General features: G+C 41.0%; 1 protein-coding gene across 19 annotated transcripts in view; it reads right to left on the reverse strand.

The window, feature by feature from the left end:
* mark3a (MAP/microtubule affinity-regulating kinase 3a) overlaps positions 1-13,117 on the reverse strand; it is a 76,585-nt gene that overhangs the window by 13,080 nt on the left and 50,388 nt on the right. For 9 of the 19 annotated variants that reach the window (XM_020917327.2, XM_020917324.2, XM_020917325.2 and 6 more), the window contains 7 exons: positions 12,188-12,328; positions 9,878-9,977; positions 6,607-6,719; positions 6,382-6,529; positions 5,123-5,328; positions 4,847-4,950; positions 900-1,172 (listed from right to left, as the gene is read on the reverse strand). In XM_020917327.2, coding sequence (XP_020772986.1) covers positions 900-1,172; positions 4,847-4,950; positions 5,123-5,328; positions 6,382-6,529; positions 6,607-6,719; positions 9,878-9,977; positions 12,188-12,328 — 1,085 coding nt within the window. The remainder of the gene's footprint in view (positions 1-899; positions 1,173-4,846; positions 4,951-5,122; positions 5,329-6,381; positions 6,530-6,606; positions 6,720-9,877; positions 9,978-12,187; positions 12,329-13,117) is intronic. The other 10 variants (XM_020917328.2, XM_020917326.2, XM_055162194.1 and 7 more) reach the window with 3 other exon arrangements.

Here is a 13,117-nt window from a genome sequence, read left to right on the forward strand (position 1 = left end):
TTCTTACCAATATTAATAAATCAATATTTTATCTTCTGTATCTGTTTTGGACCTGGTCTGTTTAATCCTGTTTAGACCTGGTTTAGACCTGGTTTAGACCCTGAGTTTGTCCTAAGCTATTTGCATTTTGACCTTTTCCTAAAATAATTTATTCAGATTTTCACCTTTATGAGAGTTGCTTTTCTTTCTGCACCTGCGTAAATGTAATCAGGCTGGTTTAGACCTGGTTTAGACCTACTTTCCTGAGCTCTAATTTCGACTTTAGACCTGGTTTAATCCTGGTTCAGACCTAGTTTAGACCTGGTTTCGTTTGACTTGGACTAACTGAACAGAAACATCTTGGCCTTCTCACTCTCTCTATTGTTTTACCTTTGAGTGAATTTGGAGGTCCTGGTTTAGTCCTGGTTTAGACCTGGTTTTGTCCTGGTTTAGGCTAAGCATAAATGGATTCCTCTCTTTAATCTTTTCACATTCTTTAATGTTTTACCTTCAGGTGAGTTTGGAGGTGAGCTTGGAGAACAGGTTGTTCCTTTAGACCTGGTTTAGTCCTAGTTTAGACCTGGTTTTGTATTGGTTTAGACCCGATTTAAACCAAGTTTAGATATAGACTGAACATAAATGTACTCCTCTCTTTAAAGGCTTAAACGCTCTCACACTCTTTATTGTTTTATCTTCAGGTGAGTTTGGAGGTCCTGGTTTAGACCTGCTTTAGACCTGCTTTAGACCTGCGTTAGACCTGCGTTAGACCTGCGTTAGACCTGCGTTAGACCTGCGTTAGACCTGCGTTAGACCTGCTTTAGACCTGCTTTAGACCTGCTTTAGACCTGCTTTAGACCTGCTTTAGTCTGAACATAAATGCACTCCTCTCTTTAGGCTTCTCACACTCTTTATTGTTTTACCTTCGGGTGAGTTTGGAGGTGAGCTTGGAGAACAGGTTGCTGGTTCCTCTGCTGCGGGTCTGGGACAGGGGTGATGCATCGTGGGAGAGGGTGGGCGAGGCGGGGGGGCCGTTGTAGGTGGCGGTGCGGCGGTCTCGGAGCTGCCCGCCGTGGAAGGTGCTCCGGCTGGCCGTGCCCCTGGGGAACCTCAGCCTGTCCGGGGTGGTGGAAGAACTGATGGAGTGAGTGGAGGCGACCGGGTTCCTCTGACCACCGGGAGACACCGCAATACTGCTGAGAGAGAGGGGGGAGGGAGAGGAAGAGGGATGGAGAGATGGGGAGGGGAAGAGAGGAAGGGGAGAAGAGGGAGGGAGAAGGGGATGGAAAAGAGAGGGGGAGAGATAGAGGACAAGGGATGGAGAGATGGGGGGAGAGAGAGGGTTGAAGGGGAGAAGAGGGAGGAGAAAGAGAGGGAATGAAGAGAGAGCATGGCGAAAGGGGGTAATGGGGAGAGATGGCAAAAGAGGGGCGAAGAGGAGAAGCGAAAGGAAGAGGGGGAGAGGAGAAAGAGCAAAGCAAAATAAGGAGATGGGGAGAGAAGGGGAGAGAGAAGGAGAGCATGAGAGGAGAGAGAGCAGAGAAAGAGGGGGAGGGAGAAGGAGGGAAAAGGAGAGAGGAGATGCGAGAGAAGAAGGGAGATTGGGAGAGAGGGATGGGAGAGAAGGATGAGAAAAAATATGGACAGAGAAAGAGGAAAAACACAGGAGGAGAAAAGAGACAGGAAGAAAGAGGAGCAAGGGGGGTGTAGGAGGAGAGAAGAAGAGGGAGAGAGAGGGAAGAAAGGAAGGAAATAAGTTAAGGAAGAGAGATGGGGTGAAAGGTGGAAGAGGGAGAGAGAGGAAAGAAAGGGAGGATAGAGGAGAGGAGGAGGTGAGGAGAGAAAGGGAGAAAAGAAGAGGGAAATGGACGGGGTGTGAGGAGGGGAGAGAGGCAGAAAAAGAACAGAAGAGAAAGAGGGATAAAGAAAGCGATAGAGGGGAAGAGATGGGGAGAGAGAGAGAAAAGGGCATATTGGATTAAATTGTTGGAATAAAACAAAATGAACACAAACACATTTGACTTTTGGGACAGTGGATTGAACGCAGAGATTTCGGAGAAGTGCATATCACGACGTTCACAGACACAGACGGAGGAGAGGCCCGGGTCCAGATCAGGGTCTTTCAAGGTGGTCTTTTAGGTCCCGGTTTAGTCCCGGTCAAGTCCCTGGTCTAATCCCGGTTCGGTCTTACTTCGGGCTGTAGTAGTCCAGGCCGTAGTAGGAGTGAGGCAGAGCGGAGTTCCTGTATTTCAGACGAACAGAACCAGAACCAGAACCCAGAGCTGTGGAGAAGGACGGACTATGGGCCACCTCATACATGCTGCTCATGACGAGGGGAAATATATGAAAACAACCGGGAGAATGGAGAGAAAGCGAGAGACAGAGACAGAGAGCGAGAGATGAGACAAGGAGAGAGAAGGAGAGAAACATAGAAAGAGAGAGATGGAGACAGAGACGGAAACAGAGAGACAGAGACGGAAACAGAGAGACAGAAACAGAGACAGAAACGTAGAGAGACAGAAACAGAGACAAAGAGACAGAAACAGAGACAGAGAGACAGAAACAGAGAGACAGAGACGGAGAGACACAAACAGAGACAGAGAGACAGAAACAGAGACAGAGAGACAGAAACAGAGACAGAGAGACAGAGAGAGACAGAAACAGAGACAAAGAGACAGAAACAGAGACAGAGAGACAGAAACAGACAGAAACAGAGACGGAGAGACACAAACAGAGACAGAGAGACAGAAACAGAGACAGAGAGAGACAGAAACAGAGAGAGAGACAGAGAGAGACCGAAACAGAGAGACAGAGAGACAGAAACAGAGAGAGACAGAAACAGAGAGAAGACAGAGAGACAGAGAGAGACAGAGAGAGACAGAGAGACAGAGAGAGACAGAGAGACAGAGAGAGACAGAGAGAGACAGAGAGAGACAGAGAGAGAAAGAAACAGAGAGAGACAGACAGACAAAAACAGAGAGGGACAGAGAGAGACAGAAACAGAGAGACAGAGAGAGGAGAAGCAGAGAGAGAAGGGGAAAAAAGGAGTGAAGGAGGAAGAAAAATAATAAAATAAAAGTGAAATACATTTGAAAAAAAAAAAAGAAGAAGGATTTTAAAGTAAAGAGGAATCAAAAAGTAAAATTGGAGAAATTCTCAAGAGGAACTACAGCTGTTTTTTTTGTTTTGTTTTTTTGTTTCAGTTTTTGTAGCTTTTGTCTTTAAATGCACATTGTCCAGAGTGTTCCAGCTGGAGGTGGGCAAGATATGGAACCTATTTGATGATAACATGAATATTTTTTAAGGTTATCAAAATTTGACAATCAAGTAAATAGCTTATAATAAAAATGACTCAAAATGTCAAAAAATCTGATTAAAAATAAATGAGAAAAAGTCTGTTCCAAATAAGTGCATTAAGTCATTTTCAGCATTTTCACAATTTCACACTTGTCTGATACTTAAAGCTGCATTGTGTAACTTTTCTGGTGGGGGTCTGTCGAAAACTGTCAGTGGAGATGTTATTGCTTTGTCTGGAAAGTTTCACAGTATGGCATTAAACCTTTCTATCTTCATGGAGACCAAACCAGACTACGTTACAGGTCAGATCTGTGCAGATGCTCACAGTCAGAATGTCTGTTTTTCAAGGTATTTTTGAGCTGTAAAACCACTTGTAGCTGAATAAATGTAAATGTAAATAGTAGAGCTGTTTAATGTCATACTGTGGAACATTTCAGGCAGAGCAGTGACAGTGACAGTGACAGAGAAAAGCATTTGATGGACCCTCCACTAGAAAAGTTACATAGTTATACCTTTGAACCTCAACTAACAGATGTAAAAACATTCTGTTGGATTGGCATATCATTTGAAAATCATTTGAATCAACTGCAAAATTAAAACACAAAACTACAAAACTATCAGCTAGTTTGTTAAGTTTTAAACAAAAACAAAATGTCTTTCCAAGTTCTCTTATATATTACCATATTTTCCGGACTATTAGGTGCTCTGGATTATAAGACGCACTGTCATTAAATGGTCTAGTTTCGAAATTTTTTCACAAATAAACCACACCAGACTTTAAATGAAACCCAACAGTTGGATGGGTCAGTGGGACATTGTTTGTTCGTTCACGGTGACTCTGGGCTTTGTTCAGTTGTGGCGTGTAGGGAGGGTGTGTCTGGGACCAACGGATTGTCGGTGTGTTCACAGTGACTCAGTTGTTCAGTTGTGTCTAGAAGTGGCACATTGCACTCGCTTTTTCGGTTTGCTCCTCCGTTCCGTTCCTCGTCGGCGTGGAGTGATGAGTGTGTCTGTGGGTCTTTGTTGCTGTGTGGTCGCTGTCTGCTCCGTGTGCGTGTGTGTTCTGTGGGTGGTGTGGCTTTGTAGTTTACTGAAGTCTGGATGAGTGGATTCATGTATAGGGCGCTCTGGATTGTGGGGCACGCGGTCGTTTTTTTATGGGGTTGGAGGCTTAAGAGCGTGCCTAATAGCCTGGAAAATACGGTATATCTTCAACAATATTTTTTATTTCCAAGTACAGACCATCTAAAAAAAGGTGAATATGATGGGACTTAAAAGTTTCGCTCCATATCTTTATATGTGTACAGTATATGTGTATGGTCCACAGCTGTTAGAAATCACACAAACAGAAAAATTACAGCGAGGGGTCGTTTGTAATTGAATCCTGGTTGTAAATTAGTTGTGACATTTTCACACCTGCTCCCCGGCTGCTTTAATCTGCGCTGTACGATTTATAGGTAATTTTGAGTGTTCCGTGCTGGTGCATTGCAGACTGTGTTCTGTAGTGTTTCCCTGTGAAAATGCCCCAGTTGTTTGTGCTGAAGTTTTGAGTTTAAAACAGGTCGAGTCTCACCTGTTTTCTTTCCCGTTCGGAATCACAGAGAGTCGATCCGTGTTGTTCCTGTCGCTGCAGACGTATGTGTTTCTCCTGGTCATCCCCGCAGACGCTGAGTTATTCTGCACAGAGAGAGAAAAGAGGAACTAAAAAAACCCACAACCACTCTGCTGCAGGAACACAGAGATCTAACCCATAACCTCATGGTGAGAGCAGGGAGACAGGCTAACCACTCTGCCAGTCACACAGAGAGTCAAACCCACACCCTCCTTGCTCCGGGGCTGTAGTACTCACAGTGGTCCCGGTGGTGGCTCCTTTCCTCCGGTCTGGGATATCGGCCTTGTTGGGGTTGTTGGCGTTTCCGAGGATGGGGCTGGTGGGCTGGGCTCGGGGGGTGTTTGGTTTGCGCAGCTGGACACTCCCCTCGTCTTTGGAGCTGTTTTCTGCCGTGGTGGTTTGGGAGCGTTTGGGGTGGGTCATCCCCGGCACGTTCTGACCGACTGGAAGAGGAGCAGGATTATACGAGTTAGTGCACCTGTCTGAAAAACTATGCTGACACTATTTTAATTGAAATGTTTTTATTTTCCTTCTTTTAAATTTTCTCCAACAAAGACTTCCTACTAACTACTGCAAAGGTTTCAACTTAATGCAGAAAAAGCACCACCTCTAGTGGGTTATTAGAGCTGATGACTTTCAATTAGTATTTAAAGCTGCTGTTTTGCTTAAAATGTTCCATATTATGCAAAGCAATAATAATATCTCCATAGAGACAATCAGGTGCTGTGTCCTCTGTGCGTCAGAGTCAGAGTCAGAGGAGCAGGTATCGACTCTGTGTTACATCAGAGGACAAAGCAAAGTAAATAAACCAACGCTGCTCCTGAGTAACATTTAACCAAAGTCAAACTTAAACACAGAGACACAGACAAGGACCAAAGGAGGTCAGGTCCATTTCAACAAAGTAATACTGCTAAGAGTATTGATATTTGATTTTAATATACTATTTATAAATGTACTATATTATTATTATTGATTACTATACTGTACTGTGAATTTAATGAGATTATTCACATACTTGTAAACAGACTGTACTGTTGTAAAAAGGTCTGAGCTACGGTTATTGTATCAATTAATTTGTGTTTTAGGTCACATCGCTTCAGTCAAAATAACACTAAACATTTTCACGTGTTTGAGTCTTTGAGCACTGAGTGATTCAGTGACCAGTGCACGGACCACTATTAATCTGATTATCCACTTCCACCCTAAAGGGAATCTTACATTAGGCTAGTCCTAGTAGTCCAAAGGAAAAGGAAGTGGCATGGATTGATCTGAGCATTTCAGAAACTGCACACTTACAGGTAATTTTGTCTGTGTAATCCGTCATCTAGGTACGTCTCATAGCAAAAGAAAATTCAATTTTGTTAAAAGAAAAAGAACTGATGAAGCCATTATGAAACACTCCAACAGTCCAGTGTCCAGGTGACAGTTCTCCTCGGTCTCCTAGGTCTGGCTAGGCTATCTTTATTTTCTGTTTTTCCGTGTTCTTGGTGCAGTACCTTGCTCGCTGTATCTTCTCTGCTTGTGGTTGGATGAAGCGCTCCTCTGGACTTTGAGGTGAGTCGGAGACTGTCCGTTGAGTTCACTGTTCGGTCGAGGTTTGGCCAGATTCAGGTTACTGCTGGAGGCCGACTCTGCCGACTCCATCTACAGGAACACAGAGGTAATGAACATAATGAGAAACAGAAGATGAGAACGCTGGTGAAGAGGAGCAGTGATCCCACCTCTGAGGCCTTCCTCCCCAGCAGCAGGTACGTGGCAGTGATCTCGTCATACTTCATTTTGGCCAAAGACTCCTGGATCTCATCCAGATTATAACCCATCCCCACCATCACATCTGCAACACAAACAAGAAAGAACTCTTAAAGCTTTTGTTTTAAACATTGTTTTAAGGAGGGAGGCCGGAAAGTAATAACCAGGCTCACACCAGATTGATATGAGTGTCACTTTGAAATGAGTTCTACACATTATCAATCTGGAACAGCTCTCACTGAAAGAGATCGGAAAACACAGAGGCAGCTATTTGAATCTGATTGGTCAAAGCGTCACAACAGTGGAACTAGACGAAAAATCACACTTTAGTTAAATCCAGTTGAGAGAAACGTACAGACATCTTCCCTGACCACAAATGCATAAAGCTCTCAAACTAAACAGTGCTGTGGCTATGATGCAATAACAGGCTGAAGTGCGTCTGTTCGTCATGCGATGCCTTCAATTCAGGACATCACCGCTGAGCAAAGTATCTCCATTTTAATCTAGGGGAGCTGTATCCATGACAACTAATAAATGCTCCATGAGGTATAACAGCAATTCACATAAACCCCCCACAACAATCACTTCTGAATCATTTCAAAATCAAAAAAGAAAATGTTCAAGTGAAATTATGTTTTTATTCTTCTTTTAAATGTTTCTCAACTTTTCTGGGTCAGTTATTACGGTAAATTCTTTTTTATAATGAGGGTTTCCCGTGTCTGGCCTTAGTGTAACATGGATTACCTTGACAAAGAGTTTAATTTCCACATGGCAATACATTAAGGCTGAACGATTTGGGAAAAATATGTAATTGTGATTGTGATTTATGTTTTCATTAGCAGGATTCTGTTCAAAGTTCACATTTAACAAGACCAGAAAAACTGATAAAGAGTGAAATATGAACTGAGAAACTAGTAAACACTTCATTCTTGGACTGATCTAAACTACAGGGTTAGCAGTTTTTTTATGCAGAAAAAGATTTAGTTGTTTGTGGTGGAAATTATAGTACTTCAAAAACTGCAGCCTTTGCGATTTGCTCATTGCTTCCATTCAAATTGCAATTTCGATTTCTATTGTATTTTTCTTCTATTTTCCGTCCTCTGGTTTCACCTCGCTCAGCACATTTGGCCTTCATTGGGAAACCCAGCCTGAGTACAATGATATAACACGTCATAAATCCCCAGGTAACCCCCTCAGCGCCATCGATCGCCTGAGGACGCGGATGATTGGGCGAGAGGAGAGTGGACGTCCGGCACGCTCTCGTCTGATTGGTCGCCGGTGGTTGCTTGTCGCCGGGTAAAGTGTCTGGAGAAGCTCTGTTTTCCCTCCATCATAAATCTACCTCTGTATCTCTCTGTGGTAAAACGCATTAAAGAAACAGCCCCTCCCCCGCCACCACCTCACGCCTCAAACCCTTTACACCACACATCACGAAATCATCAATGTTTTACATTTACACACTAAAACTGAAGAAAAAAGAAGACTCAGAAATGCATTTTATACAGAAGTGGTTGCATCATAACACTTTGCCCAATATTGCTTTGTATTGGCAAGCCTTCCGAAATAGATACTTAAAAACCACAAACAAATTCAAATGTGCAAGCTGTGATTTAAAATTGAATCATTTGGAGCAGGGTAGTGTGATTCATCAAATTTTAATCAAGATCAAGGCTCAGTCATTTCTCAGGATCAATAATCAGCTTGGAATATTTCTAATTAAAGGGCCCATACTACAGTATTTTCTGATGTGTGCTATAATGTTGTTTTATCATCACAAACAGACCTGAAGTTGTGTTTTGTTTTGTTTCATTCACACATGTTAAAACACTAAACTTCTGCATATTCAGGCTCAAACTCACACACACTCAGTTCCACCTTGTGATGTCATGTGGTAATAGAGGAAGTGCTCCATCTTGACTAGAATCATTTGGATGATTTCAGATCTGAAATTGCCAATCTCCACTGAAGTAAAGTTAAAATGGTAGCTATTAACTTGAAAACAACCACTTCATGACACCACCGGGTGGAGCAGAGCATTTTGAGCTTTGGAGATGTAGACAGACTAACAATAACGGGCTACTCAAACATGTGTGAATGAAAAAAAAAACACAACTCCAGGTCTGTTTTTGATGAGGTAACCAGATTATAACATGAGTCAGATTCTGGTGGGCACTCTCTTGTTTCCATGGAGATGTTATTGTTTGCCTTGAATGTTCCACAGTGAAACAACAAACACATCCATCTAGCGTTTGTTTCATTATGTGTGTTTTAATGCCAAACATAAAAAAAAAACAAAAAAAACTGTATTCTGGTTGTGAGCAGGATCGCCTCTGCACAGATCTGTCCTGTAACATGCCCTGGTGACGTACTTCGCCTGTAAAAAGTTACATAGTGCACCTTTAAAATTGACTCTTACAAAAATGTGATGTAGGCGAAACTAAACCAAACCAAATGAGATCTCTTCATACTCAAACTCTCATGTGCGTGTCTCTTCTGCATTATTTATTTGTGAGGATTCCTCTCAGATAAAAGTCCACAGTGTTACGTAACGCCTCGTGCTCCTCGGGTCTCATCATTTATTCAACACGACTTTTCATCTTTTCTGGACCAGAGCGAGATCATTAGCAGCAGAGTCTACCCCGGATTCTCATAACAGGAGGTTCATACAAGGGGTACACACATATACAATATTCAACAAGACAATACAAGCTCAAACTGTAGCTTATTTACTTGGACAATTCATCTTTTAGTGTTTTTACAAAAATATCATCTTTAAAAGCGATAGTATGGAACTTTCTGTCATCTGCCTGTTTCCATGAAAACGGAAAGATAAAACATTCTCCATGGAGATGGATAAGTTGTACGTCATACTATGGAATATTAAAGTCAAAGTAACAAGATTTTGATGGAAACAAGCAGAAGAAGGCCCAGGCCATGTAAGAGTCAGGATTGTGGAGATGCAAGCCTGCTCAGAGTAAGAATGCGTATTATTCTTTTCAGAGAAATAAACAATCAAAATGAAAAAAACATGATTTTATTTGAGTATATTTTTTTCTTAAAATTTGCATACTGTGCCTTTCAATATTTTTGAAGATCTAACTTTCAAACGGATTGTATGATTGACGTAAAGAAGTTTCTACGTTTGAACATCAAAACTATAAGCTACTTGTAGCTAAGCTTAAGACCAGTATAATAACAAATGATCATTTAAACAAAGATCTGTATTGTGCAGAGTGTGTTTACCTATCCTCTTCTGGTCTGTGATGTCCAGCTCCGGCTCAGTGTAAGGCTTCAGCTCATCGTCCTCAAACCCAGAGTTTATCCATCGGTCCTTCATGATTTGCTGCAAAACAAAAACCTAATTAAAAACAAACCAACTCTGTTTTACACAATACAATTCTGCAGTAATAAAACTTTCACAGACGAGGATTCATGCAGAAACAGTAGGAATGTAACTACAGCCAAATCTCAGGGGACATTTTTATTTGTGAGACTGTGTAGAGACAAACTGTGTTTTGTTTTTATTTATTTAAAAAAGCCCTGAACCTTTAGTGTTTTCATTAAAGAAACATTATGTAACGTTTCAGATTGAGTGTTCATCACTTGTTAGTCTTTATGGAGAAATTATTGCTCGTTTATTATGGCACCAAATGGCCAATCTCTACGGAGACAAGCAGGTGACACTGTTACAGGTCAAATCTGTGAAGAGGCGAGCTCTTTCTCATTTAGAAAGCATATTATGCAAGGTATTTTATTCAATAGGAACACTAGTAATTTAATAAATGCAAGGTAGATTAGTTTAATGCCATACTGTGGAACATCCCAGACAAAGGAATAACAGAAAACCACCAGAAAAGTTCCATACTAACTTTAAGAGTGACAGATTATATATATTAAACAATCACCAGATTCTTATATAAGACTGAATTTAAGCTTGTGTTAGTTTGATCCATTCTTTTGGTGCCTCTGTCCTCCCCCTCTCACTGAACGCCCTGCAGTCTGTTTGCTCCATTTGGATTTCAGTACAGATTGATCTTTTCTGATGAACCTGAGCCAAATTAATTATCAGTGTGTGACCTCTGATGTAACGTTTCACAGAGAGTTCGACCCAAAGCTCAGGTCCAAACATGTGACTGAACACAGGAGGTTTAATCCAGTAAAAACTAACTCTGTTATAATGCAGAGAGGGGCTTCCTGTAAGTCAGTAAGTATGCTGTGCTGATGTCACCGTCGCTTTAAGTGAATTAGAGACAAAAATAGGACTGGAGCGATGGCAGCATATAGCATAGTTAATGTATAGCAATATATTTATTTCAAGTAGGGTTGGTTGACGAATCATACTCAAATACTAAATGAAATCATAGACTGTAAAGAACTAGGGGAGTGCGGCTCCAGTCAAATGAAGCTCACAGAAACTAGGAGCTATAGAGGCACATTTGGAGCTGAGGTGCATAAAGAAATTGTATATAAGGAATAAGAATTTATTTACAGTCAAAAAAGCAAAATAAAATGATCATGTAGAGCGGATTAATAGGAACGTTTTAAGACCAAAATGAGGAGCCTGACAGCAGCAGTTACAAAGAGAGGGGCGACAGTTTTTCAATAAAAAAAGAATTGGAGCTGGGGTCGACCCATGCTCACTTCCTATTTGGAACATGGCAGCTAGTGGGTTAGCCATGTCTGTTTATATACACAGCCTATAATTTCTACTGAAATGAGTATCAAACATGAAAACAAAACTAAAACCAAAACTTCCCTGTTGGATTTATTGTCTTATTGCAATTTTAAAAGGTGCACTTTACAACATTTCATAACCTGCTTGTCTCCATGGAGATGATATTGCTTTAAAAAGAGCATCTTTTATTAACTTGAAAAGAGTCCAAACTACTTAAAAAGACTCCTGAGGTACTGACTTGTACTCTGCTAAATCTGTTCAAATCCCATTATTGTTGTTCCTGACTTGGGTTAAGCTTCAGTGGATTCATGATTGAAATAATCAGGTCAAATAGTGGAAATAAAATTAAAGACACACTACACCGACTTTGTTTACATGCACACTGAAATCTGATCATAATCGGATTGTACCTGCAAACAGATTTCTCTCTGACTGTTCACACCTGTGCATATTTTGACAAGAAAAATACGCCAAAATAGGACAAACTAATGTGGTAAAGACAAAAATGAAAGGGCAATTATTAAAAATGAAAGTCATTGTACTTTGTTTTCTCCACTGAATCACTGACATGCGTCACCGGGTGTTTTGATGATCAGATTTCTCTTGTGCTGTAAACACACCAAAATCTCATCTAATGATTGGGTTATTGGATTACTCTAGTTATCTGATTTTCCTGGCCATGTAAAAGTACCCACTATCCAGTCACAATTCGAACCAAACATAAACACATGACAAATTAATAATTCAAATCATCAAACCAAAGAGTAGACTTAAAGAGACAGTGAGAGGACATGTGGAGTGAGGACAGACAGCGCCCCCAGTGGACACGTCATGCTGGTACGGTGCGGTTTAAATGTAGAAAAGCATTGTATATTTACATTTTGGGCGTCCTCCCTCACCTCGAGAGTGCCCCGTTTGCCCGGGTTCAGCACCAGGAAGCGCTTCAGGAGGTTCTCACAGTCTGTGGACATGTAAAAAGGGATCCTGTATTTGCCCCTCAGCACGCGCTCGCGAAGCTCCTGCACACACACACATATATGAGAGGTTACCATGGATGCAGAGGTAAACAAAGGGACAATAAGTCGTTTAGGGTGAGTCAAAGTGTCATTGTAATCAGAATGGCTGCAATTACAAAATCTCTCTACTAAACTGTGTACATGGTGTATTAATGGCACTAGGACGATTAATACACCACAGGGCTCCATTTTAGGACCTCTGTTATTCATAATTTATATTAATGATCTAAAAATGTTTTTTACAAAGTGCTGCCCCTCATGTTTGCAGATGACACATCTATCTCAATCTAAGTGGTCTGATGAGAGAAGCAAATGAGGAATTATCAATCATTTGTGAGTAGTTTAAAACAAATCAACTGTCTCTCAATATACAAAAGACAAATTTTATGATTTTCAGTACAAAAAATAATACATGTAGTCAAGATGTGACACTATCTGTTGATGGTATCAAAATTAGCCAAGTTGTTCAAACTAAGTTTTTGGGGGTGATTGTTGATCAAAAACTAACCTGGAAATATCATACCCAACATGTTTGTAGAAAAATGATGAAATCCATTGGTATTTTGAGTAAAGTTGGCTCCTGTATCAATGTTTCATGCATGATGACATTATTTTATAGTTTAATCTATCCTTACATCATGTATTGTAACATGGTTTGGGGTTCTACATTTAAGACATATCTCAATAAGATTTTATTAATACAAAATATATTTTTTTTTTAACAATTATGAATTATTCACACAGATTGTCCTCATCTGCTCCTATGTTCAGAAAATACAAGATTGTGGCAAT

The sequence above is a fragment of the Boleophthalmus pectinirostris genome, unplaced genomic scaffold (genome assembly GCF_026225935.1).
Source record: "Boleophthalmus pectinirostris isolate CB_2022bp ecotype Guang Dong unplaced genomic scaffold, ASM2622593v1 HiC_scaffold_10, whole genome shotgun sequence".
NCBI lineage: Eukaryota > Metazoa > Chordata > Actinopteri > Gobiiformes > Gobiidae > Boleophthalmus > Boleophthalmus pectinirostris.